This window comes from Podarcis tiliguerta (genome assembly GCF_965153285.1).
Source record: "Podarcis tiliguerta genome assembly, chromosome: Z".
NCBI classification, from domain to species: Eukaryota; Metazoa; Chordata; class Lepidosauria; order Squamata; family Lacertidae; genus Podarcis; species Podarcis tiliguerta.
The window spans coordinates 49,918,487-49,945,031 of NC_139553.1; the positions used below are offsets into that span (position 1 = coordinate 49,918,487).

Sequence of the window (26,545 nt, forward strand, 5' to 3'; positions counted from 1 at the left end):
GTATTGCGTAATATATCATATATTTATCTTGTTTATGGTTATATATATATATATTGGCAGAAGAAATGCAACCACTATGCAGAGAAATATAGATGTATATATCATTATTTAATATTTCTATATATATTATTTTTACTTACCATTTATATTTATAATTATTTATAATTATTTTCCATGAACCGTCCTGAGACCACCAAGTATGTGTGTGTGTGTTTATATTTGTGGTTTGTATGAGAAATTTTGGGCAATATTGGGCAATATCATTAAGGAGCGTCTCCACCCCCATCGTTCTACCCGGACACTGAGGTCCAGCACCGAGGGCCTTCTGGTGGTTCCCTCCCTGCGAGAAGCCAAGTTACAGGGAACCAGGCAGAGGGCCTTCTTGGTAGTGGCGCCTTCCCTGTGGAACACCCTCCCACCAGATGTCAAAGAGAACAACAACTACCAGGCTTTTAGAAGACATCTGAAGGCAGCCCTGTTTCGGGAAGCTTTTAATGTTTGATGTATTATAGTATTTTAATATTCTTTTGGAAGCCGCCCAGAGTGGCTGGGGAAGCCCAGCCAGATGGGCGGGGTATAAATAATAAATTATTATTATTATTATTATTATTATTATTATTATAAAATTACGAATAAGTGAATAAACTTTCCATTGAAGAGCAGAGAAACAAAGAGGCTGTGGAGAGGATTCAAACTCGGAGATGTGGACAGGAAATGGCTACAATATATCTAAATATGCAACACATTTAGTAGCATTTCATAGTAGGATTTCATTCCCCCAAATCGTTTTGAAAGCAAAATCATTTCAAATCGAAAAACGAAATTAAGGCATTTTATTGGAGACTTTTGAATGCCAAAATCATTTCAAAATCAAAATCATTTCAAATCTGAAAACAAAATTAAGGCATTTATTGGGAAACTTTTGATCGACAAAATTGTTTCAAAACCAAAATAATTTCAGATCGGAAAACGGAATTAAGGCATTTATTGGAGACTTTCAATCTACAAAATCATCATTTCCAACATAAAAAGGACATTTTATAGAAGTTATCAAAATCATTTCAAAACCAAAATGAAAGGAATACTTTTTATTTGGGGCCTTCCATCACCTTCCTTGGCGCATGGTATTTTTGATTTTTAATAATCATTTAAATTATTATGTTTAAGAATTATTAAAATGATTAAATACTTTGAATAATTAAAGGACTGATGTAATTAAAAAAATTTAAAACCCATGCATTTATTTAAATTATTTAAATTATTAAATAATCTTTAAGTTTTAAAATTATAGAAATAATTACATAATTTTTAAATTTAACAAACACTAAAATGATTAAATCATTTTAAAATTGATAATTGAAATGATTAAATGATTTTAAAATCATTGAAATGATTACCGGGTAAATGATTTTTAAAATTCAACAATTAAAACCATACTTTTCATAATTTCAAGCCTTCCAACGCCACACAGCCTTGAAAAATCTTCCCTCCCTGAATAAAAAACTTCCTTTGTGTTGGGAAACCTAATTTGCATATAATTTGCAAGGCAAAGGCAAGATAGAAAGACTATTGAGAAATTTGTTTGTTCTTGGCTACTGCATGCTGCAGCTGGCTTCGGGGAGGAACTCCTGCAGGTAGGTGATAGCCACTTTGGACAGGTAAGTCATGGTGCCAAAGCGGCCGCTGGGGGCACTGTCATAGAGCAAGGTGCAGATGCCTGTGGCGGGGTCCCTCTCCAGCATGGCGTCATCCGCACCCAGGACTTTCTGCATTTGGTGAAAAAAAGGAAAAAGGAGACAAGAGTCAAGGTCAGAGAGCAGAAATCGGTGCCATTATTTCATCTTTGACACCAATGTCACCAGCTTAGCTGCTCCGTTTCCCCAGGAACTATGCTGTGGGGCCGGGTGATCAATCAATAAATCATCCCAAACAGGTGCAGAAAATCAATAAAGACAATCGGCCAAAAATACGGGTGAGATGTCGCCATTTGGCGCCGCGATCCCACTTCTAACACCAATTTTGCAAGCAATGCTGCTCTGTTTACCTGGGAATGGTGCTGTGGGGCTTGGGTGATCAATCAACTGCTCCACCCAAGGGTGCCCGCCCTCACCTGCTCCTGGCGGAACGCTTCGTCCGCCATCTTGATGATGTCATCGATGCTGACAAGCCTCCCGGCTCCATCAAAGTCGACCTCAGCCAACAGGGTCAACACCCAGATGGTTTCCACGCAGAGCTGCCGGTATTCTGGCTGCGGGATCTTGTTCAGTGCCGACTCGACGCCAACAGCAAACTTGATCTCACCCGGTGTCATCTGTCAAAAATGGAAAATGGGCGTCAGGATTTGAACCCGTGTCCAGCGGGAAACGGTAAAGAAACCAGGGGAGACTATCCTCTCTCTCGTTCTTGCTCTTTTCATCTCTGTTTTGATCCCTCTTTTTTAAACTCTGTTTCAATCTCTCTCTCCATCTCTCTCTTTATGTCTCTCTCTCTCTACCGCACCATCTGTCTCCCTCTTTCTCTCCCTCTTATCTCTTATCTCTTTCCTTCTTTCTTTCTTTCTTTCTTTCTTTCTTTCTTTCTAACTCTCTTTCAACCTCTCTCAATCTTTCCATCTTTCTTTCTCTCTCTTTCAATCTCTCCATCTCTCTATGTCTCCATCTTTCCCTCATTCTCTCCCTCTCTCTCTTTATCTGTCTTTCAATTTCTCTGCCTCTCCCTGTTTCCATCTTTCTATCATCATCATCATTAGTATTATTATTATGTGCCAGTAGGGAAACCGAGTTGCCATTACCTCTTGGGTGGCGGAAGACGGGAGGACAAAGCCACCGATGGATAGACCGTGGCACTAGGAAGAAAAGAGTGGAAATGGAGTCACCCTCTTGACAAATTTGCACCCAGGACCTGCTCCAGAGTCACACTCAGATTTGTGCTCACTCTAGATTCAGACTCAAAGAGACTAGCGCATGCACCAGATTCAGCCTCATGCACTTAGGATCCGAATTCAGGAGATACGCATTCACTCCAGATTCGGCCTGGCACACTTTGGATTCATACTCAGATGTGTGCCTGCTCCGGAGTCATGCTCAGATTTGCACACACACCAGATTCGACCTTGCACACTTCAGATCCAAACGCAGGAGATTCGCATTCACTCCATATTTGGCCTCATAAAACTCAAATCTGGGAGATTCGATCCTGTTCTGGAGTCACACCAGATTTGGCACTCACCTTCTGCAGGACCTTCCACACCTTCGGATAGAAGCCCACTGGCACCCGGTTGAGGGCGCCGTCGAGACGCCGTCGCCGTCGCCACCCGCCTTGACGTGTCTCCTTGGTGGGGCGCCAATCACCCCCCTGCTGGATTTCGCTCCGGAGCTGGGCGATTCCGGCACGCTCTGTTTTGGTGGCACCAGCCATTTCGCGAATGGAGACACCAGGTGCCGAGTCAGTGGTACGCACTGCAGGGAGACAGCGGGGTTTTCAGTGCTGGATCGGGGTGGAAGGGAGCCCCCAGAGGAATCTAGTCTGACCCTGCAAGGACTGACCGCTGCGCTCGACGCCGAATTCCTTTCCGCTCAGAATGTGGTGCAGGAGGCTTTTGACGTCTGATGGGCTGAGGTTCAACAAGGTCTGCGTGGCTTCGTCGGCTGGGAGATAGGGAGGGAGAGGGGAAAGGAAGAAAGAAGGGAAGAGGGAAAGGAAGGCAGAAGAAGCCGAGAATGAAATAAAATAAAGAAGAGCAAGCAAAGGAAGCAGAGAAAGGAAGAAGAGAAAGAAAGAAGAGAAAGCAACAAGAAAATGCAGAGAAAGGTAGGAAGAAGAAAGAACAAAGAATGAAGAGAAAGGAAGAAGGAAGAGAAAGAAGAATGAAAGAAGAGAGGAATAAATAAAAAGCAGAGAAAGGAAGAATGAGAAAGGAAGAAAGGAGAATGCAGAGAAAGAAAAAACATAAAAAAGAGAAAAAAGAGAAAGAAAGAGATAAAGAAGAGAAAGAAGAGGAAGGAAGGAAAGAAGGGAAAGGAAGGAATGAGAGAGGAGAGGAAGGAAGGAAGAAGACAAAGCAGAGGAAGAAGGAAAATGGAAAGGCAGAAAGAGCAGAAAGAGAAAGGAAGAAGAGAAAGCAGAAAGAAGGAATGAATATAAAGAAAGAAAAAAGAGAAAGAAAGAAAAAGAAGCAAAGGGAGGAAGAGAAAGAAGCAGAGAAAGAAAGAGAAAGACAATGCCATATATCTGCTATTATATGGGGAAAATACTGTATTTCTCCTATTATATGGGACAATTTCGTCTATTTTATGGAATTGGTGGCCTTGTGACTAGGCTCCTGCCTACCTGAGCACGACAGCGACTGCGCCAGCTCGGTCGCCATCACCTGGATGATGAGCCCAATGCGGAGGCGGAACATTTCGGCAAAGAGGGCCGGCTGTGTCCGGATGTACATGGCCAGGTAAACCATAATTTCCTGGAACCAGAAGAGAGGGAGAAACTACGACTCCCAGAGGATTACGGTTCCTGGAGAGTAAATCTCCAGGGAATGAACTACGACTCCTGGAGGACTATGGTTCCCAGGGAGCAAATTTATGGGGAACAAACCACTGTTCCCGGGAAAGCCGGGTGCCCAGAGTTCCTGGAAAACGGGGTCCCCACCACTGTTCTTCCCAGCACCCAGCACTCACCTGGGTCAAGATGCAGATGCTGAGGTTCCCCTCACTGGCATCCTCAATCAGGCGCGTGAGCTCCTCATACGGAAGGGGGCTGGCAGGGAAAAACAGCTGAGTTGGGAAGCCGAGAGTCATCTAGTCTGACCCCGATGAAGGCAATAATTTCTCACCAGACATGAAAATTTAACCCAGGACACTGGGATCGAGAGTCGCCAGCTCTACCAACTGTTTTTTATTTTTACGCAACATTTCGATGACAAATTTAATAAGGATCATAATTTAAATTTAAATAATTTAGATTTACGGAAATTAAGAATAAGTAAAAAAAAAGTGATAATACTAAGTTAAAAATTTTAAGCTTACATTTAATTTAAATCTGAACTTAAATTGGCGAATCTAACAAAATTAATTTAATTTAAATGATTTAAATTTATGGAAAGTAAATATTTAAATTTTAAAAACAAGGCATTATTTAAGCTTACATTTAATTTAAATCTGAAATTGAATTTAAATATTTAATACCTAACCACTTAAATTTGAAAATTTAAATGTAGAATTTGAATTCAAGTTAAATGTAAATGTAAACATTCAATAATAATCATTTTGTTTTTAAGTTGTAATCATTCAACTTGTTTTTATTATTGCTTGTGAGCCGCTCTGAGCCCGGCCTTGGCCGGGGAGGGCGGGGTATAAACAAACATTATTATTATTATTATTATTATTATTATTATTATTATTATTAAAATTTCAAAATTTTAAGCAAATTGAATTTGGATTGTACTTAAATTTAGAAATTTTATTAGTCTAATTTAAGTCTAAAAATAATTTTAAATTTTAAAACAAAATTAGCATTAAATTTAAATCAATGAAAATGAAAAAACTGACAATAATTTATAATTTAAAATTAATATTAAATTGAAAAATTCAATCAGTAATAACAATAAATTCATACCTTTAGTATTCTACCTGTCATGGCCCATTTTCAGTTGGCCTGTACCAGCAAATTAAAAAGCTTTAAGTTAAATTAAATTAAGTCTCTGAAAGGAGAGATGACTTTTGTACAACGAGAATGCAAGAAAATCAAATTAATTAATTGATTGATTAATTAACCTAGGAGATTAAAACTGTACCCATCCTCCAGCTCCCAGTAAGGATACTGGGACTAAGGCCAACGTGCCCCTGGTGCAAGAGACATGGGTTTGACCCCTTCTGGAGGTCCAGATACCCCCATTTTGCCCCCGATTATCTCCCCGGTTGGGATTGCCCCCCAATTGCCTTCACCATTGGGATGGCCCAGTGCCAGAATCGAGTGGCGACCCCAAAAACTCACGCCGAGATGGTCCGTTCGCGAGGCTCCGGGGGGAGACCCACGGTGAGGTGCTTCTGGTGTGACAGGAGGCTGGTACAGGCCTGGGGAGAGAGAAGGGTACCTTCTCATCTACATTGACCCCCTTGAACTCTTCCCAAAAGGAGGCTGCCCAGAACCCTATTTTTTCTTCAAAATTTTAATATTTTTTCAAAATATTCAACCTCATCCAAAGCTTCTGCCTTCTTTCTCAGGACGCCGGAAATGTAGCGGATCAAGCCCCACTGCCGAGCGGTGCCAGCTTTCGAATACAGCTCCGTGAGGAGGTCACCCACGGTGGCTCCCGCCTCACCATATAGCTCCGTCTCCCAATCGGGACCCCTAAAAGGAAGTGTCCAAGTCGGAAGGGGACCCCAGAAGGTCATCCAGTCCAACACCATCTTAAAAGCCAATAATGGCAGAGAAATAGCATTTGAGTGGGATTATGGGAAAGATTATGGAAAACAATAACATAAAATAAGGAAGGAGGGAAGAGAGAAGGGATCCTGTGCAAGTGCTCTTAAATCCCAGGAAAGGACCCGGGGTCATCCAGTTTAACTCCCCGCAACGCAGGGCGATATACAGATTTAATCAATTCACCGAGGCCCGAAGTTCTCATGAAGGAAACGCCAATGGAAGAAAACTTTAGTTCCTACTTGAGGCTGTACAATATGGATAGGCAGTTGGCCTGATCCTGCAGGGTGGCACAAGCCCGGAGCTGATCCACCAATGACCGGCAGTCCACGTTCCCGTCGGCATCTTTTGGGAGGTCCGCCTCGGCGGGGAAAGACTTCTGGGGGCAGGGAGGGAGGCTGGTTGAGTGAGGAGGCACCCCAAATGTCACCCAGCAAAAACCACTACGAGGCGTCTCAAAATGGAATGGGAAAATGCCCTCCCTCTTATGTAGCTTTAAAAAAAGGGAAAGAAATAAACCTTCCCTCTGGCTTGGCTTTGAGAAATGGGAGTTTGGCATTGCAAGGGAAAAGCCTCGCTCCAATGGGCTTCAAGAAATGGGAGGTTTGGGCAGGAGGGGAAAGCCCTCCCTCTTATGTGGCTTTAAAGAAAGGGAGGGGAAAAGGGGTTTTTACCTTCTATGGGTTGGCTTTCAGAAACGAGTGTTTTATGCAGAACTGAAAAGCTCTCCCTCTTGCATGGCTTTTCCCGCCCCCAAACCCAATCAGAACTGGCTACTCACCTTGCCATCTGGCGGCGACCCCAGAAGGTGGACTGAGTGGCGTGACTCCTGGAAGAGGCTGGAAGGGATGTACATGTCGACATCTGCAAGGAGTAGGTGGAATGGTTGGGCTGGAACCCAGAGGTCATCCAGTCTGACCCACTTCTGGGAGGCCATACTTACTCTCCACATGGAGCTCCTTCGCCTTTGACCGCAGAGACACCAAGTCCTGGGTGGTGCGCACTGCCGCCCGGAAGCGGTGCAAGCCGGCTTTCTGAGCCACGGGGGGAAGGTGGGCCTTGGGAGCCGCCTGGTGGAGGAGATGGTCCAGGTATTGGGCCACCTCGTCGCAGATGTCCGCTGGAAAAGAGAGAGGGGTGATGTTTCTCTGTGAAAAGAGGGGACGTCCTACCATACCTTCTGACATCTCTCTGATGGGATCTGGGACACCTTTAAGGCAGCGTCTGTGTAGCCCAGTAGGTCCGGATTTGAACCCTTTGCCAAAAATGGGGATGTCCTATTCTATCCCCTCCGGCTTTTCTCCGATGACATGGGACAGCACTCCGACTGGGATGCTTTTAAGGCTGCAATCAGAACCATAAGGTTCGTCTCCAGTCTGAGCGAGCGATTGCAAAGAGGGACGTCCGGAGGGTATGTTCCGGGTTCAAGCCACCAATGCCCTCTGATCACAAGCCAGGATGGCTTCAAAAAAGCTGCGGCATGGGAACACATCAAGGGCTTACCATCCGGCCCAGCGTCCATGAAACTCAGGTGGGAGTGGCATGAGGTGGTGAGGAAGTCCAACAGGCGACCAGTCTGGATCCTGCAAGGATCAGAGAATCATAGGTGACCCCCGAGGGATCCCTCCAAAATCGACCATCCTAAGAATGAAATCCTGGCAAAAGCTTCCCATAGATAAATCAACCCAGAGCCAGATTCTTCTGTTGGGCTGATAATGATAACGATAATAATAATTTAACTATTTTGATGCCTCCCATCTGACAGCATTAAATGATTCCTGCAATCCTCACCTCGCTCCTCCGAAATATCCGTCCTGCAATTTCCGCAGCATGGCCAAAACGGCCGGGTGGATGCCATCACCACTGTCATCTGGCCAGGTGGAAGAAAGGAATGAAAAGGGAAGGGAAGGAGAGAGAAGTTAGGATGGGAAAAGGCAGCCATTAGAATAGAAGAGAGAAGAACGAGATCGAAATAAGCAGCGTAAAAGGGTGGCCATGAAAATTCAAGTCAAATCAACCCCTGAAATTCAGTGGAATTTCTGAATTATATTTTTTAAAGGAAGTCAACAGATTGAGATAAAGTTGAAGGAAAGTTCAAGTTAATTTGTTAAAAAGTATGATATTTAATAATTTTTTGAAATTTAAATTCCTGAAATGTTAAAAAAAAGTAGAGAAATGCGCATTGATTTGTTAACATTTCTGAAATGTCATAAAAATTCAAGACAAACTGTTAAGGGAAATGCGGACTAAAGTTGAATTTGTTAAGATTTATAACATTTAATAAATTCCTGAAATTGAAATTTCAAAAAATATGGAAGTCAAAATATTAAGGGAAAGATGCGTTGATTTGTTAAAATTTCTGAAATGTAATACGAATTAAAGTCAAGCTGTTAAGGGAAATACGTATCAAAGTTGAAGTGAATTTCTTAAAACTTCTAACTTTTTTTTAAAGCATTTATTAATTTTCCAATAAGAACATCTAATTAACATATCAAATCAAATCCAAAAAAACAAAAAAACTTTAAAAAAAAATTCCAATTGCCTTCCAAATTGTAATAATTTTTTGTTTTGGCTTCCCACGGTCTGAATTCTGAAGCGTTTTCAACATTGTAGTCCTGCCTCTCATCATCATCAGTGGTTTTCATAATTCCATATCGTGATTTTATCCTCCACGTTTTGTCTCTGGCTCTGTGATCCTCATTCATGTCAGAAAACAGACACTTTTTTTTCTATGGATTGCAGATTTGTCCGTATATCATACTCTTTCAGCTGTTTTTGTTTTTCATCGCACCGCTTCATTTAATTGCATCCATTCCAGACTCTTTGAGAATTGTTATTTTGGCAGCTCCCAAATTGTTAATCTTTCCCATCAAGCTGTTATCAAAGAAACAGAGAGAAACCTCCTTCTAGAACTCCTTGTTGATTTATTCTTAAGCAGACTGTTTGCAATGTAGCCATATATCAGACAGTTAACAATTGGCCTTTGGAATCCACCCAGTCCCCTCTCCGGGCCCTAGAGGGGGGCTGCCAGACATCCATTTAACCCTTTCTCTTGCTCATAATAAAAAATTCTTTTTGCAAACAGCTGTATATATAATATTGTTTCCAGTCTTTATGACCAACCATCAGTTAGCTTCTGTTTCTCTTAATCAGGGAGGTATTTCAGATATTCCATAAGTGCGTAGTGGGTAGACGCCATTTTGTTCTTTGTTTTCGTCTTTAACGGGCATTTCAAATCTTAAAAGAAAAGTGGGTGGGAATAGGTCCCAATTACATATAAAAGCCCATCTGTACTCACTTTTTGAAGAGCAATTTAGGTTCTTAATGAGGCTTGGCATGCAAAACGAATTGTTAATGTTAGAAGAAGAAGAAGAAAAAACATACCAAGCCCCTCCAGATCCCAAACATCATGATGAGGATCTCTTTGAACTTCGATCTTTTACACCAGAGACTGTACATACTGCAGGTTTTTTTCCAGCTTCATCAGTTCAGAGCGTGTCTGTTTGGTTTTCAAATCTTTATATTTTCCCAAACAGATGCCTCCGGCTATGGGGTGGCATCACAGGAGTGTCAGTCCGTTTCTTGCTCCGTGACCCAGTGCCCCTGCCCTGGGGAGGCTGCCAGGGCTGATTACCCCCATATCAGCCCTGCATTATCGGAACGGCTGGAGTCCGATCGTGTGGGAATCTGCCATTTCCCACCGCCGGAAACAGGAAGCCAAAATTTCTGACTTTTAATAAAGATCCAATTTGAGCTGTTAAGGGCGATATGTATGAAAGTTGAAGCAAAGTTGTTAAAAATTGTTAAAAGGGAAACGTGTACAAAAGATGATTTGTTAAAATTCAGGCAATTTAATTGAACTTTCTGAAATTTCAAAAGGGTTTTAAATGTCAGAAATTTAATTGAAATTTAGTTGAAAATTCCAAAATTTAATTTCTGAAATTCAATTGAAATTTCTGAAATTTCAATTTATTTATTTTTTTACAAATTTATTTTAAATTTAAAACACACGAGACACACCAAGCATCATGTGCGAGACGGGGAAGGTGATGGTGGGACGCCCTGTCATCCTCCAGCGGCTGCACAGGTAAGAGAGATCTGTCCGGAGCATTTCGACGATCATTTTGTTATCCAGCGCCAGGAAGAATTGCTGCTGGTCGAGAAACTGTGAGGAGGGAGGGAGAGGTGGGTAAACAAGGGGGGGAGGGGAAAGGGGGATATATTGAAACATTTTTTTTATCGTTGTATCCATGAAAGAGAATGGAAAACGGTGCTTTCCCCCCAGAGGGGGAAATAACAGCTATGATCAAATTGGGGATTTTTTGTTAAGAGGATAAACTAATTGGCGGCGTTCTCCTGATTCACCAAATTTGCGGGGCGGGGGGGGGGAATTTGAAGGGGGTTGGACTGGATGACAGCCAGGGAACTTCCCACCTGTGGCGTGAAGGCAAAGATGGTGCTCCGGATATCGTAGAACTTCGAGGTGCCCAGAACGCCCATGTGGCGGAAGGGGCGCCCACTGAGGGTCATGTGCTGGTTACGGCCTGTGGTGAAATAATAAAATAATAATAATAATAATAATAATAATAATAATAATAATAATAATAATAATAAATTATTTACTCCCTGCCCATCTGGCTGGGTTTCCCTAGCCACTCCAACAAAAGAAAATAGAAATACATTAAAACATCAGCGGAAGGCAGTGGAAGACAGGAGTGCCTGGCGTGCTCTGGTCCATGGGGTCACGAAGAGTCGGACACGACTAAACAACTAAACAACAACAAAGCATCAGTTGTTTAAAACTTCCCTAAAAGGTCATTCAAGGAAATGTTATAGGGTTTCGAACCCGCACCTTAGATGTTGCCTTAAAGGCGTCCCACATATCTTCTGATTCTATCCTGCTCATTTTATGTTTATTTCCCATAATCCCACTTGAATATCTTTTCTCTGCCGTTCCTCCCCTTTATTTCTAAACAGAATCAATTATCGCACATGTTTTGGGGTCAGACTAAATGACCCAAGGGTCCCTTTCTCCTCTTCCAATTCTATCTTGCTCATTTTTTTTTATTTCCCATAATCCCACTCGAATGCCTTTTCTCCACTGTTCCTCCAATTTGTAATTTTTTGGAGTCAGACTAAATGACCTGGGGTCCCTTTCCACATCACCTAATCGGGCGTAGATATGGCTGAGGATCCTTGCCGGTTGCACCCGGATCGGACAGACGCCGGAAACCGTCTCCGCCTCAATCCCCTCCTTCCTCAAAGCCGATTGGATCCCCTCCGTCTCGGCCAAGATGCAAACTGTGGGGAAACCGGAGTTAATCTGGAGCCGCTCCAGTCCCAGAAAACCCCGAAACAGGCATCAATCAAGGAATCAGAATTCAAACCCCAAACCCAAGTCTGGCCCAACCTGGGTCGGACTAAACTCGGCTCCAATTTTATGAAATATCCTATTATCCTGGAGACTATTAAAGCACCAATAAAAATTTGGATGAATATAAATAAAAATAATAAGGATGACCCCTATCAACATGAGAAATTAACAATATGGGCCAACCCAAAATTAAAAATTGGAAATCAAGTAATAATTTGGCAAAATTGGATGAAAAAAGGTATTTTGACATTGAATCAATTAATTGATGAAAATTACAAATTTGTGGAATATAAGACTGCAAGTAAAGTATGGATTAACCAGTGAAACACCATGGCAATACATCCAATTGAAACATATGTTGGAAAGGCAGTTTGGCTATAGCAGCATCGGAAACACCCATGCTGCTACAAGATTCAATTTGTGCAACAAAAACAAAAATCTCTACACTTGCACTATATAAAACCCTACTCAACAGGAAGAAATATGATTTAGAATACGATATACAAAAATGGAGTGAAGAGTTGGAGGTACAGATAACAAATGATATATGGGAGTCAACAGAAATAGTCTCCATGGATCTAAGACTAAGACTTATTCAGCAGAAAATAGTAATATTCAGTGTCCACTGGACTCCAGCAAAACTATACCAGAAGAAAATAACAAATGCAGACAACTGCTGGAGATGTGATAGTAAAAATGCGAACTTAGTACATATGTTGATTAACTGCCCAAAGATAAGATCATTTTGGTGTGAGGTGAGGATATTTATAGCAAGAGTAATAAAAAGAAATTGTTATTTAGGGGAACTGAATTTAATTCTAAATTATATTCCAAAAATGTGGGAGATTTCAAGGGGTCAAAAAAAATGGATGTACCGTGCTATATTAGAAGCAAAACAACTTGTTTTGATGAATTGGATGAGCCGCAAAAAGATTCTATTGAGCACATGGATAGATAATATGGACAGACTAGCTACATACGAACGAATTGCATGTCGGCGCAAATTAAGAATGGATAAATATCAATAAATCTGGAAGGAATATTTAAGCGATAAGGTGGATAGTGGTGGGAAGTAGGGGGAGGAGAGAGAGGCAGGAAAGTATTGTTTAAAAGGTGGTCATAGGTATAACAATGTATCCAAATCTGAATTGTCAAACTGCGTTATTATTGTTATTATGGTTTTTGTTGTATGTGTCTTTTGTGGTTGATGTTTGTATCAAAAAAATTATTAAATAAATCTATTTTATTTTTAACCCCCCCCCGCCCCCCCGGAATGGGCTTACCTTGGACCACCACGTCTGGCTTGGGGACGGTCGAGAAGCGCCGGTTGAGAGGATCAATTTCGCCCGGCGCCAGGAAGCCCTAAGGAGGGGGGAGACGGGTTTGATTCCGGAGCAGGACCCTGAACCTGGGACCCCGGGCACCCAAGGGTGCTCACCTCGGAAAGGAGGCACCCCAAGATGTACAAGGACTGGCCCCACATCAACGGCAGCTTCCCCATCGGAACCCGGTCCACCGTGTGAGGGTTTTGGCATTCCTCGTCGACCTGCAGGGAGAGAAGGTTGTGGGTTCTAGAAATGGGAACCCAAACGGCAGACCCCCCCCCCAAATAAAACCGCTCACCTTGTCCGATGGGACGCTGTAGAGTTCTGGGATCAAGCGGATCCCATCCTTCCCCTTGATGAGGATGCCTTCCAGGGCTTCCCGGTACTCCCGGACCTTTGGACAGACATGCATTAATCAGGGAATCGGAATTTGAACCCTGAACCCAACCTGGGTCATCAAAGCCCCCCCCCCAACCTGCTCATCATTGCCGTGAAAGATTCCGTCAATCAGCAGGTAGGTCCAAAAGAGTGGCCACTCGCACTCGATACTCTCGAAAAGCTTCAGCTCGGAGGGTTCGTAGTAGAGGCGTTGGGGGTCCTGGGAAAATAAGAAAATAAATAAGTTAAAATAAAGAAATATATATAAAAATGAAATGAACAAATAAAATAAAAACTAAACAAACAAAAAAATTAAAATTGAAAAACATATAAAATAACAAAACAAAACATAACAGAACAAAACTCACCTCTTTGGGAGTCCGGTAGCCATCGCGGAGGAACCGGCAACAACCGTAGCGACCCTTTGGAAGAGAATGGGAAACTGCTTTACAATTAATTTTTACTGATTTTTCCCAATGTGACTTTTTAAAAAAGAAATGAGAAAATGATTAATTTTTAAAGAAAATTTTTTTGCCTGCAGCTTGTCGATGATTTCCCGCTTGGTTTTCTCCACCACCTCAGCGTCTTCGACGGCAAAGGCTGGGTACGAGATGATGGACAGGAGGCTGGCATCAATCTCCTTGGAAGCCGACGCCCTCGGCAGCATCGAATGGAGGATGGACTGCGGGGAGAGGCAGACGAATCATAGAGCACCATCCTAGAAAGGTCATCTGGTCTAACCCCCTCAAGAAAAGGGAGATCAGGAAAGCAGGATGCAATCATAGAGCCGGAAGAGACCCGAGGGCCACCAAATTTCAAGGCTAATTTCAAATTGTGAAAGTGAGTTTAACATTTTTAACTTTTAATGTTAATTTAAAATTTTTAATGTTTTCAATTTCAAAGTTCCCATGTTAGTTTTAAATTTAAATTTTTTAGTGTTAATTTTAATTTTAAATTTACTTTTCTTTATTTTAAATTTTAAATGCTAATTTTAAGTTTTAAATGTTAATTTAAAATTTTAATGTTAATAATTTTGTTGGATGTCATTTTTTTGTTAATTGTATCAATTAAAAAAAGTTTCAATGTCCATTTGAAATTTCCATTTCTATTCAATTTCAATTTTCAATTTTAAAAGTCTCAGGCATCCGGGACGGGTGGCCCTCCAAGCTCTGCGTTCAAAACAAACACCCTGAGGAGGAGGCTACCTAGAACCCTCTGGATTTTAATTTTGGGAATTTTCTAAATTGTAAATTTTCAAAATTTTCAGAAATTAAAGTACTTCGGTAACTCGACCCCCCGCCGAACCCAGGTCTGTACCAGGCAGTGCTGCACCTCGTCCGACAACACATGGATCACTGATTGGGGGCTTCCGTTGGCCCCGAAGAGGTCCAGCTCGTCCAAGGCCTCGAGGGCTGCCTGCAGAGGGAGAAAGAGCACCCATGGATGAGCACCCATGCTTAGGCACCCCTGAGTGCGCACCTGATTCCGCCTCGTCCCGTGCCCCTCACCTTGGCCATGCCGACTGAGCTGGCGTTGAGCTCCGTGATGCCCCGGTTAGTCTTGTCGCCACGTTCCCAGATCCCGAAATCCTGCCCCACAAAAAACATGGGTTATTATTATTATTATTGGGGGTATTAGGGGCTACTGTTTTTATTATTGCTATTACTAGCAGCTATTATGATCCTGAGTTCGGATTATGGGCTTATTATTTTTATGAGGAATTCTTCTGAGGGGTGTTTGTTATTCTTAGGGGTTTGTTATTCTTATTTGGTTGACCATTTTTATTAGGGGTTATTATTATTGATATTATTAGGAGTTACAGTGGTACCTCGGGTTACAGATGCTTCAGGTTACAGACTCCGCTAACCCAGAAATAGTACCTCAGGTTAAGGATTTTGCTTCAGGATGAGAACAGAAATTGCACAGTGGCGGCAGCGGGAGGCCCCATTAGCTAAAGTGGTGCTTCAGGTTAAGAACAGTTTCAGGTTAAGAACGGACCTCAAGAACGAATTAAGTTCTTAACCTGAGGTACCACTCATGAGGTATTACGATCATGGGTTCCTATAATTTTTTATTTTTTAGTGGGTTTATTCTTCTTAGGTTTGTTACTCATAGGGGTTATTAGGAGTGACTGTTTTTCTTAGGGGATATTATTATTGCTATTATTAGGGACTTATTACAATCATGGGTTCGGATCAAGCTTTTATTATTTTTATTAGGGGTTCTTCTTAGGTGTGATTCTTTGGGGTTTCTTATTCTGTGGGGTTATTATTCTTATTAGGGGCAATTATTATTGCTATTATTAGGGGTTATTATTTTATGGGTTATTTTTATTATTTTATTGGTTATTTTATGGGTTATTCTTATGGCTTATTATTATCATGGGTTATAATGGGTTATCTTTATTATGGATTAGTACTAGGGGTTATTATTTTTATGGATTACTAATATGGGTTATTATTCTTATGAGGTATTATTCTTATATTATTGTTATTAGGGGTTACAATTTTTATTAGGGGTTATTTTTCTTGCTATTATTAGGAGTTATTATGATCACAGGCTCAGATTAAGGGTCTATTATTTTTATTTTTATTATGATTTATTTTTATGGGTTGTTCTTATGGCTGATTATTATTATTATTATGTGTTAGTATTAAAGGTTATTACTTTCATGGATTCCTACTATGGTTTATTATGCTAATAGGTTGTTCTTAGGGGCTTTTATTCTAATGCGTAATTATTATTTATAATTTTTATTATGGGTTGTTATTATGGGTTATTTTTATGGATTATTATTTTTATTAAGGATTATTCTTACAGCTTAATATTATCATGGTTGTTATGTTTTTTATGTGTTAGTATTAGGGGTTGTTATTTTTACAGATTCCTATTATGGGTTTGTTATTCTGAACGCTTCTTATCATAATGGGTTCTTATCGGTTTCTATTTTTATTGTGATTATTTTTCTCAGGGGCTTCACTCGGCACCACCCACCCCAACCCACCGCCGTTTTATACGCTGCTTCTATGTAGAAAACCAGGTTTTGCACGAAGTTGACTTCATCCAGGCTGTGGACGATATGCAGCCCTGCAAAAAGAAAGGTATTAATAGAATAAAATAAAAGAATGAAAAATGTATGTTTATATATATATATATATATATATATATATATATATAGTATACTATACATATATAAATATATATATAGCATGATAAAAAAACAATAATAAAAACAAAATAAAAATAAAAATAATAATAGAATAACATAAAATAAAATAAAAACCAAACAACAACAACAACAACAACAATAATACATTAATAATAATAATAAAAGAATAATAATAACAGAATAAAATAAAAGAATAAAATAATTTAATAAATAAATAAATAAAATATCTCACCTGATGCCGTCATCTGGGCCAGCATTAGGAGGTACAAGGAGGTGGCGTCCAGTTGCAAGTGACCCCACTGGTCGTCACCAACGACGGTGGCGCAGGTTCCGGGTGCAAATTTGGCGTGCAGAGCATCGCGGGGGCTCTGGGTATATTTAAAGGCCTCCACTTTGTCCACCTGGAAGAAAAATGGGACATCTAACCTGACCCCAAATATCAGCTCTGGGAAATGCTGTGTGGACCCTGTGTGGTCCATAAAATGGCAGGGAATTGAGGGATGGGACACCCCAGTGGTCATTTAGCCGGACCCCGAATATCAGATCCGGGAAATGTTGCAAAAACATGGGAAGGTACACCTAGCGGTCATCAAGCCTGACCACCTACCTGTCTCATCATGCACTGCAGCAGGCCTCGCATCAGCTTAACCACGCTCTGCGGGGAGAAGAAAAACGCCGCTGTAAACTCAAAACTCAAAACTCGAACTCGGGACGGACAACCCCAAAGCTCCTCCAACCCAGGCCCGAGGCCAGGGGTTCGAATTGCCGACCTGGAGATCCGCAGCCAATAGAGTTTGTTTGTCTGTATCTCGTTTTTTCCGCTCTGCTTTTCGACTTGGCATTTCAGGCACTTGGCCTAGGAATCGGGTTTCGATCTCGCCCCCACCCCCACCCCGGGGTCATGTCAGGACAGGCAGAAAACAGCTGCCCTGGCTGAGAGGCATTGCGGCTCTCAGGTTACAGCGTGAGATAGGGAGATGTATTGCCAGCAAGGAGGACCCAAAAGAGGATTCCCAAGAAGGGTGCTTTCCCACCCCAGGGTTGGGGGGAAGGGAAAAGCCAGTCTTTGGGGGAATGGGTTTTTGGGTTGTGGGTGCGAGTTCTTTACCCGCCAGGAAGCCTTCAGGCCAGAGGGGTGGCAGCCTAGCAATATGCTCGGCGCCTTGGATAATATTATTTTAATTTCATTTCATTTTCATTTTCACTTTGTTATTGTGTTCTATCTTATTGTATTGTATTTTTCTTTTCTTTTAATTTCTTTCCATCCCTATTTTATTTTATATTGTTTTATATTTTATTTTATATTATTTTCCAACTTTGCCCTAGTTACCTGCTCCAGCTCATACGCCTTGGCCTTGTCCTCGTCGCGGTCAGCATTCTTGCGGTAAGCCAATCCCAGCGCCCAAACTGCCAGGACGCTGTAGACATTGTCGCGGACCCAAGCGTCCGGGTGGTCAGCGCTGGCTGGCAGCAGGCCCGTCACGGGGTTCTGCAGAGAGATGGGCCTGTTGAACACCTGCCTGCTTGCACACCCTGTAAAAAGCCTCCTCAGGCGCTCCACCTGTTGAATATCTGCCTGCCTAGCAGACATTTCCATGCCTTCAAACCCTTAAAAAAAAACCTACTGCTCCGCCTGTTGAACTTCAACTGCTTGGGTGCCGGACATTTCCATGCCTGCCCATTGTACAAAAAGCCACCGTCTGCTGCTCTGACTTGAACTCCTGCCTGCCTGCCTGCTGAACATTTCCATGCCTTCACACAATACGAAAGTCCGTTCGCTGCTCCACCTGTTAAACTTTTGCCTGCCTAGGTGCTGAACATTCCCATGCCTTCATGTCCTGCAAAAAGCCCGTCTTTGCCACTCCACCTGTTGAACGTGCCGAACATTTCCATGCCTGTAAGCCCTGCAAAAAGCCTCATCTGTCGCTCCCCCTGTTGAACTCCATCTGCCTGCACACCCTGAAATTTCCCTCATCCACCTCTCCACTTGTAAATCCTGCCTGCTTACTCATCCTTGGAAATGCCCCATCCGCAGCTCCACCCGCTGAAATTCTGTCTGACTGTTGAACATTTCCATGGCTTCATGCACTGCAAAAAGCCCTAGTCTGCCGCTCCACCTGTCAAACTCCCTTCTGCCTGCACGCTGAACATTTCCATACCTGTCACCCACTGCTCTGCCAGTTGAACATCCGCCTGCCTGCATGCTGAACATTTCCAAAGTCTTCCTGCCCTGCAAAAAGGCCCCATCCGCTGCTCCACCGGATTACCTCCCGGCTGCCCTCACACAATGCAAAAAGCCCTGTCCGCCACTCCACCTGTTGAACTCCCATCTGTGTGCAGACCCTGAAAAAGCCCTCATATGCCACTTCACCTGTTAAACTTCCACCTGCATATGTGCTGAACATTTCCATATGTTTACGCCCAGCAAAAAAACCCATCCACTGCTAAACCTGTTTAACTCCCCTCTGCCTACTCACCCTAGAAAATGCCCCATCTGCCGCTCCAGCTCTTGAACTTCTGCCTGCCTGTGTGCTGAACACTCCCATGCTTGCCCATACTTGAAAAAGCCTCATCTGTTGCTGCACCTGTTGAACTCCCACCTGCCTGCACACCCTGAAAAGTCCCTCATCCGCTGCTCTACCTGTGACTCCCGCCTGCCTACTTATCCTAGAAAATGCCCCATCTGTTGCTCCGCCTGTTGAATTTCTGCCTGCCTCTATGCAGAACATTTCCATGGCTTCATGCACTGCAAAAAACCTCACCCATAGTTCCACCTGTTGAACTTCAGCCTGCCTGCGTTCTGGACATTTCCATTCCAACCCCCACCCACCGCTTCATCTGTTGGGCTCCCGCCTGCCTGCAAAAAACCCACCCACCTGCTGAACTTCCGGCCTGCACCCCGAAGATTTCCATGCCTTCATTCAATGCAAAAAAGCCCCGTTCGCCGCACCGCCTGTTTAACTCCCACTTGTCCCAAAGCCCCATCCACCTGTTGAACTTACGCCTGCCTATTTCTATGCCTGCCCGCCATACAAAAAAGACCCGTCCGCCGCTCTACCTGTTGAAATCCTTCTTGCCTGCAAAAAAGCCAACCACTGCTCCGCCTATTGAATTCCCGCCTGCCTCCCTGCAAAAAACCCACCCACCTGTTGAACTTCCGCTGGCTTTCAGGCCGAACATTTCCACGCCTGCATTCAATGCAAAAAAGCTCTGTTCGCTGCACCACCTGTTAAACTCCCACCTGCCCACCTGCCCGCCTACACCCCAAACCCTACGCTCCGCTCCATCCGCTGAACCTCCGCCTGCCTGACCTGGTGCCCGAGGATCGTTTTCTGAACGAGGCGGGCATAGCCGTCCAAGCGGACCCCAGAATTGCTCCTGCTCCGCATGACTCTCGAGCTGCTCTGGAGCCCAGCTGGTGCGCCAACGTAACCAACCTCTCCTGGCCCCGCCTACTTAACCCCTCCTCTGCAGACAACGAACTCCCGATCCACCCGCTCTATACGACGCTGCCCAGCAGAAAAGGGGTTAAACCGCCTCTTGCCGACCCTGGCAGCGCGGTACCCCAAGAGACCGAAACCCTTACCAAAAAAAAAAAGCGGGGCTCAGACTGATCCCGGGGAGCCGCTACACCAGAAGCGGGGCTTCTGCGCCGAATCCTCACCTCCGCCGCGCCTCGCAAAGGTCATCGGAGTGTGGACTAGCGCCCTGCCAGGACCTGCACCCGGCGTCTCCGGATAGCTCCTATTATACTGAGCGGTTTGGTCTGGAGCGTTTCGGGAAAGGCGTTCCCCCTTGCGGGCAGAGAAGGAACTGCGTCTACTGCTTCGTGTTTTCTTACTAGTTTTTATTTGTTATTATTGCTTTCTTCCTAATAATTATAAGAAAACAATCATAATAACGCTTTCTTCCTCTTTTTATTATTTTCTTCTTAAGTTCCTTTATTATTAGTATTGCTTTCTTCTTAATAAGCAATTTTTCTTTTTGCTTTGTTTTCTTTTTATTCTTTCCTTCTTACTGATACTACTACTACTGCTACTAATAAATTTTTATTCATACCCCAACCTCCCCAGCCAAGACCGGGTTCAGGGAGGCTAACAACCAATAATAAAAACAAGTTGATGAAAATACAATTTAAAAGATTAAGGTACAACATTAAAACAATTAGGGAGCAATCTCATCATAGGGGGAGAAAGGAAAAGGGGGAGGGAATCAAACTGATTCTGAGCCAAAGGCCAGGCCCTGCAGAAAGAGATCAGATCCCACAGGGCCCTGGTCTCAAGAGACAGAGCATTCCAACAGGCTGGAGCCAGTGTTGAAAAGACCCTGGCTCTGGTTGAGGCTAATCTAACTTCCATAGGGCCCGGGACCTTTAGGGTGTTGCTATATATGGACCCTAAGGTCCTCCGTGGGGCATACCAGGAGAGGCGGTCCCGTAGGTACGAGGGTCCTAGGCCATGGAGGGCTTTAAGAGCCCTTCACATTTTCTTCCTATTATTGCTTTCTTAATAAGCAATAACACTTATTGCTTTATTATTACTGCTTTTTTCTTATTATTGCTTTCTTATTGTTAAGAAGGAAGCAATAAGAAAGCAGTACTAAGAAGGAGCAATAAGAAAGCATTATTATTATTGCTTTTATTATTATTAAGAAAAAAGCAATAATAATGCTTTCATTTTACTGCTCCTTTCTTCTTCTTAGTATTGTACGGCTTTCTTATTCCTTCCTTCTTAACAGTAAGAAAGCAATAACCCACCATGATGGGCAGAGATGGGACCCAAGGTTCATCTATCCCAACCCGCTGAAATGCAGGAACTGCAGCATAGAATAGGCAGAGTCAGCTAGTCAGGAGAAATGCCCTGGAAATGCCACTTATATTTAGCCTACCACTTATATTTCGGTCTCGGGTTCGGATTTAGATCAGAGCAAGGAGTCCCTCCAAAAGGCATCGGCGGCTATCACTTGATATTCCTCTCTCTTTAAGGGTCACCCCCGGAGCTGTCACTTGATATTCAGCTCCCTTCCCTGTGACTCAAAAGGCCTTTTTCTTGGCTGCTAATAACTGCATTTTGACCAAACTGCGGGAGGCAGTGGAAGACAGGAGTGCCTGCCGTGCTCTAGTCCATGGGGTCACGAAGAGTCAGACATGACTAAACAACAACAAATAATTACATTTGTTACTGTAAAAACTGCAACCGTTATTTGCGATAATAGCTGCAATCATTATTGCAATAATAACTGCATTCGTTGTTGCAATAACTGCAATAGTTATTGTAATAATAACTGCAATTATTGCAATAATGGCAACCATCATTGTAGTACTAACGGCGATCATTATTGCGATAATAATGGCAATCATTATTGTATGCAATTATTTTTGTAATAATACCTGCCACCGTTATTGTAATAACTGTAACCGTTATTGTAATAATAATTGAAATTATTTTTCCAAGGGCCAAGTAGGAGCCGGCCCCAAATGTTTCCAGGCGGAAATAAGAATAAAGCCACTCAAGAGAAGAGGAGCCCCAGAGCCACATTGCAAGATGCTTTTATTGGCGAAAAATAATTCTGCTTTCCTCATTCCTCCACACACGTCTTCATCCACTGCTCTGTTTGGCCGCCAGCTGCTTGTCTCGCGATAGTGAGGCAGATGCCTTTCCCACGAGGCAGCGAGATCCACGGCTTGTTGCCCTGGAAGGAGTGATAAGAGGCACTTATTATTATTATTATTATTGGATTGATTAGCCCAATCTTTTTCAACCTGCACTCTCATTGAAACAAACTGAGTGCAATTTAAACCAAATCCAAATTTCACGCCCCAAAGGGACTCCAGCTCAATGTACTCTTAATGTGCTCAGGAGAACCCCGAACTTGATGAAATCATAGTTACAGGTAGGTAGCCGTGTTGCTCTGCCGTATTCAAACAAAATTCAAAACAAAATTTAAAAAATTACTTAGTTGGTCTCTAAGGTGCTACTGGAAGGATTTTTTTTATTTTGATGAAGTTGGTTCTCCTTGGTGTCGCATCACATTCCCCCCGTTAATATCAGGTCATGCCTCACAAATATCCTTGCATTACAGTATACTTGCTTTAAAAAAACAAAAAAGAATTACATGCAAGAACAGAAATGGCACTGAACTGAATCAATTGGGTGGTGATTTATTTGGAACAGCTGTGGAAACAAATCCTTGAAAAATAAAAACAACAGGAGAATATAAAAGTAAGAATATTTCAAAATGGAAATATAATTTTTTAATAAAAAAATGCAGAGGAGAGAATGAATTAAAATAATTTCAAAAATGGGAATAATATGGCCAGTGCCCACCTTGCCAATGACGAAGATGTTGGAGAGTCTGGTGGCGAAGCTGTTGCCATTGGTGTCCTTGATGTGGACCACGTCAAAGGAAGCCGGGTGCCTCTCGCGGTTGGTGATTACCCTGATGCGCCCCAAGTTGGCACCCCCCGTCACCATGCAGAGGTTGCCTGTCAGAGAGAAGAGGGAGGGAAAGGGTCAGAAGGTGCCTGGGCAACAATGGTCCTGCGAGGCGGAATTGGGACTGGCAGGGGGAACAGATTAGATAGATAGATAGATAGATAGATAGATGATAGATAGATAGACAGACATACATATGCATGTATATGGAAATAATAAAACAAAACTGCCTCAAAAAATATGGGTGCTCTGGAAGGGAGCCTCCAGGGCCAGAGGCAGTCTCCCCCCATTGGGGAAGGATTCCGGTGTGCTCGATGTGCTCAGAGGAACCGCTACCTGTGTCAAACTTGATGAAGTCGGTGATCTTGCCCGTCTGCAGGTCAACCTGGACGGTGTCGTTGACCTTGACCAGGGGGTCCGGGTAGCGGATGGTGTGGGCGTCGTGCATCACCAGGCGGGGGGTGCCCTTGGTGCCCACCAGGATACGGCGCACCTTGCACAGCTTGTACTGCCGGGAGGAATGGGAGAAATCTGTCCTTTTGTCAATATTAAGAAAAGGCTCCCTCAACCTTGCCCCTCTAGATGTTTTTGAGACTACAATTCCCATCACCCCTGACCACTGGTCCTGCTATCTGGTGAACATGGGAGTTGTAGGCCAAAAACATCTGGAGGGCAGAAGTTGAGGAAGCCTGATGAAGAGGATACCAGAAAGGTGAGTCTTTCTGTAAAAACGGGATTTGAATCTGGTCTAACTCATGAGGGATTTAAATCACAAAAGTACTCCGAGCACTGATCATTCCTTCCTCTGGTTCTCCATCTTAAGCCAGCAAGGCTGAGTCTTTCGGTAAGAAAAGGATTCAAATCGAGTCCCCCAATTCTCACCTTGGCCTCCTCGGGGCTGATGCGGTGCATGGCAAAGCGCCCCTTGGTGTCATAAACCAGGCGCAAGTGCTCGCCCGTCTTCTCGATGCTGATCACTGCGGGGAGAGAGGGCAGTTGTTACAGTGGGATGCCAGTGTGGTGCAACTGTCACGTAAACCCAGTTTTCCGCCCTGCAGAATGTCCCACCGCTGGAAATCAAGCATTTCAAACCCCGCTACTAGAAACCTAGGGCCTCACCCATGAAGCCCGCCGGGTAGGTGATGTCAGTGCAAACCTTGCCATCAATCTTGACAAAGCGCTGCATGCAGATCTTCTTGACCTCGTCGCCCGTCAGGGCATATTTTAGCCGGTTTCGGAAGAAAATCACGAGCGGGAGGCACTCGCGCTACTTGTGGGGTCCTGTCGATGGGAACAGCGCCTAGAACCCCAAAAAGAAAAGGGAAGGTTACAGGGCAGCAAACCTAGAGCGCCTGAAACTGCAACTCCCAGAATCCGGTTGGTTTGGCCTTGTTGCTATTATTATTATTATTATTATTATGCAACCGTGAGAAAATATCTGAAGGCAGCCATCTCTAGGGAAGCTTTTTAATGTGTGTTATTTTTTAAAAAAAATCTATTTATAAAATATAGACAGACTTCCACTGGTCATGGAAGCTCAATAATCTATATACCGGTATTTTTTTATTTAGTGTTTTATTCATGCATTTTCCCAGATGTTATTTTACATCCCTTCATTGTCCTTCAATGGCTGCATTCGTTTCTCTCTGGTCAGGGACAGAGGGTGGCGCTTGGGGGGGAATTGTCATCGCGCCACTCCCTGGTGTGTGGAGTGCCTCAGGGTGCGATTCTCTCTCCGATGCTTTTTAACATCTTTATGCGCCCCCTCGCCCAGCTTGTCTGGAGTTTTGGGCTGGGTTGCCATCAGTATGCCGATGACACCCAACTCTATCTGTTGATGGATGGCCATCCTGACTCGGCCCCAGACACACTGACCAGATGCCTGGAAGCTGTGGCTGGATGGTTACGTGGGAGCCGGTTGAAGTTAAATCCTTCGAAGACAGAGGTCCTCTGGCTGGGACGGGACGATTTGGGATTGAGGGGGCAACTCCCATCTCTTGCGGGGGTGCAACTAGTGCCAGCATCGTCCGTTAAGAGTTTGGGTGTAATCTTCGATACCTCCCTCTCTATGGAGGCGCAGATTACAGCTATAACAAAGGCGGCATTTTTTCATCTCCGCCAAGCTAAGCAGTTGGCTCCTTATCTCTCTCGCCCTGACCTAGCCACTGTGATCCATGCGATGGTCACCTCCAGACTGGATTATTGTAACTCGCTCTACGTGGGGCTGCCCTTGAGACTGACCCAGAAACTCCAGCGGGTGTAGAATGCCGCAGCGAGACTCCTTATGGGGTCGTCGCTGTGAGATCACATTCATCCGGTACTATACCAGCTGCACTGGCTCCCAGTGGAGTACAGGATCAGGTTTAAGGTGCTGGTTTTAACCTTTAAAGCCCTATACGGCCTAGGACCCTCGTACCTATGGGACCGCCTCTCCTGGTATGCCCCACAGAGAAACCTACGGTCTGCAAATAAAAACATCCTGAAGGTCCCAGGCCTCAGAGAGGTTAGGCTGGCCTCAACTAGAGCCAGAGCTTTCTCGGCTGTGGCACCAATCTGGTGGAACGCTCTGTCACAAGAGACTAGGGCCCTGCGGGACTTGACATCTTTCTGCAGGGCCTGTAAGACAGAGCTGTTCCACCAGGCCTTTGATCAGGGCGCAGCCTGACCCCCTCCTCTGGCAATCTGCACAAGGTCTTGCTTGCTGGTTGCCATCAATTTGTTTTTGATTGATTTTATGGTGAAAAGTTTTTAGAATGTTGGATTGTTTTGATTGTTGTTAGCCGCCCTGAGCCCAGCTTTGGCTGGGGAGGGCGGGGTATAAATAAAATTTATTATTATTATTATTATTATTATTATTATTATTTATTATTATTTTGTCAGAATGTTCGACCGACTCACTAACTTATCCTTCCCCAAGATCCTTTATTTTTCTACATATTGTTATTTTGATCTATAATGTTGTGTTAGTTTCTCTATAACTTGTTATTATGCATTGTGTTCTAATTTTGCATTTTTCTGCTATAAACTATCCCGGGATGAACGGCGGGATTTAATAAGAAACCACAAAGAATTTATAGATTTAATATAAATTTATGGACTTAATAAGAAACCACAAGAAATTTATAGATTTAATAAACAACCACAAGGAATTGAATATGTAAATAAGGGGAAAAATTAAGGGTAAGGTGTTTAATAAAGAAGGTAAAACGAAGAAGCCCAGGTGCAAACTAACGCCTGAAGGCTCCCCTTTTAAAAAGGCTTGTAAAAGGTAATTACAAAAAGATACTTGCAAAGACTCCCGTCAGCTTGTCCAGCATCCAGTGTTTGGGGGCTGCCACCCGTTTCAGGTGCATCTTAGGTCCTCGAGCCTGAGGGGGCGAAAGCAGGCAAAGGGTGTGGGTTCAAACCTGCCCGGATGTTTAAGCAGATCATTCTCGCAAGGCGGCGG

The 26,545-nt window shown here is 43.5% G+C and overlaps 1 protein-coding gene and 1 pseudogene across 3 annotated transcripts; both read right to left on the reverse strand.

Annotated features, from left to right (window-relative positions):
- Positions 1–812: 812 nt before the first annotated feature.
- Positions 813–20,120, reverse strand: LOC310669071 (phosphorylase b kinase regulatory subunit alpha, skeletal muscle isoform-like). Of its 2 annotated transcripts, none has more exons than XM_083422570.1 (30): positions 19,975–20,120; positions 17,994–18,152; positions 17,271–17,318; positions 16,896–17,064; positions 16,499–16,581; positions 15,003–15,083; positions 14,812–14,910; positions 14,030–14,176; positions 13,863–13,916; positions 13,592–13,714; positions 13,415–13,510; positions 13,230–13,337; positions 13,075–13,153; positions 11,584–11,718; positions 10,852–10,961; positions 10,438–10,582; positions 8,209–8,287; positions 7,921–8,000; positions 7,361–7,537; positions 7,199–7,281; positions 6,660–6,796; positions 6,189–6,345; positions 5,989–6,068; positions 4,674–4,752; positions 4,330–4,459; positions 3,546–3,647; positions 3,229–3,458; positions 2,792–2,845; positions 2,111–2,311; positions 813–1,766 (listed from the first exon to the last, which is right to left on the reverse strand). In XM_083422570.1, the coding sequence occupies exons 1-30, from the start codon at positions 20,050–20,052 to the stop codon at positions 1,593–1,595; spliced, it is 3,477 nt and encodes a 1,158-aa protein (XP_083278696.1). In that variant the 5' UTR covers positions 20,053–20,120; the 3' UTR covers positions 813–1,592. The 2 variants fall into 2 exon arrangements, with proteins under 2 accessions (XP_083278696.1, XP_083278697.1); XM_083422571.1 differs by having other exon boundaries at positions 19,810–20,116.
- Positions 20,121–22,195: 2,075 nt separating this feature from the next.
- Positions 22,196–24,283, reverse strand: LOC310668919 (small ribosomal subunit protein eS4-like; annotated as a pseudogene). The gene is made up of 5 exons (XR_014515519.1): positions 24,217–24,283; positions 23,980–24,074; positions 23,434–23,605; positions 22,990–23,147; positions 22,196–22,354 (listed from the first exon to the last, which is right to left on the reverse strand). The product of XR_014515519.1 is annotated as a small ribosomal subunit protein eS4-like (transcript).
- Positions 24,284–26,545: the final 2,262 nt, after the last annotated feature.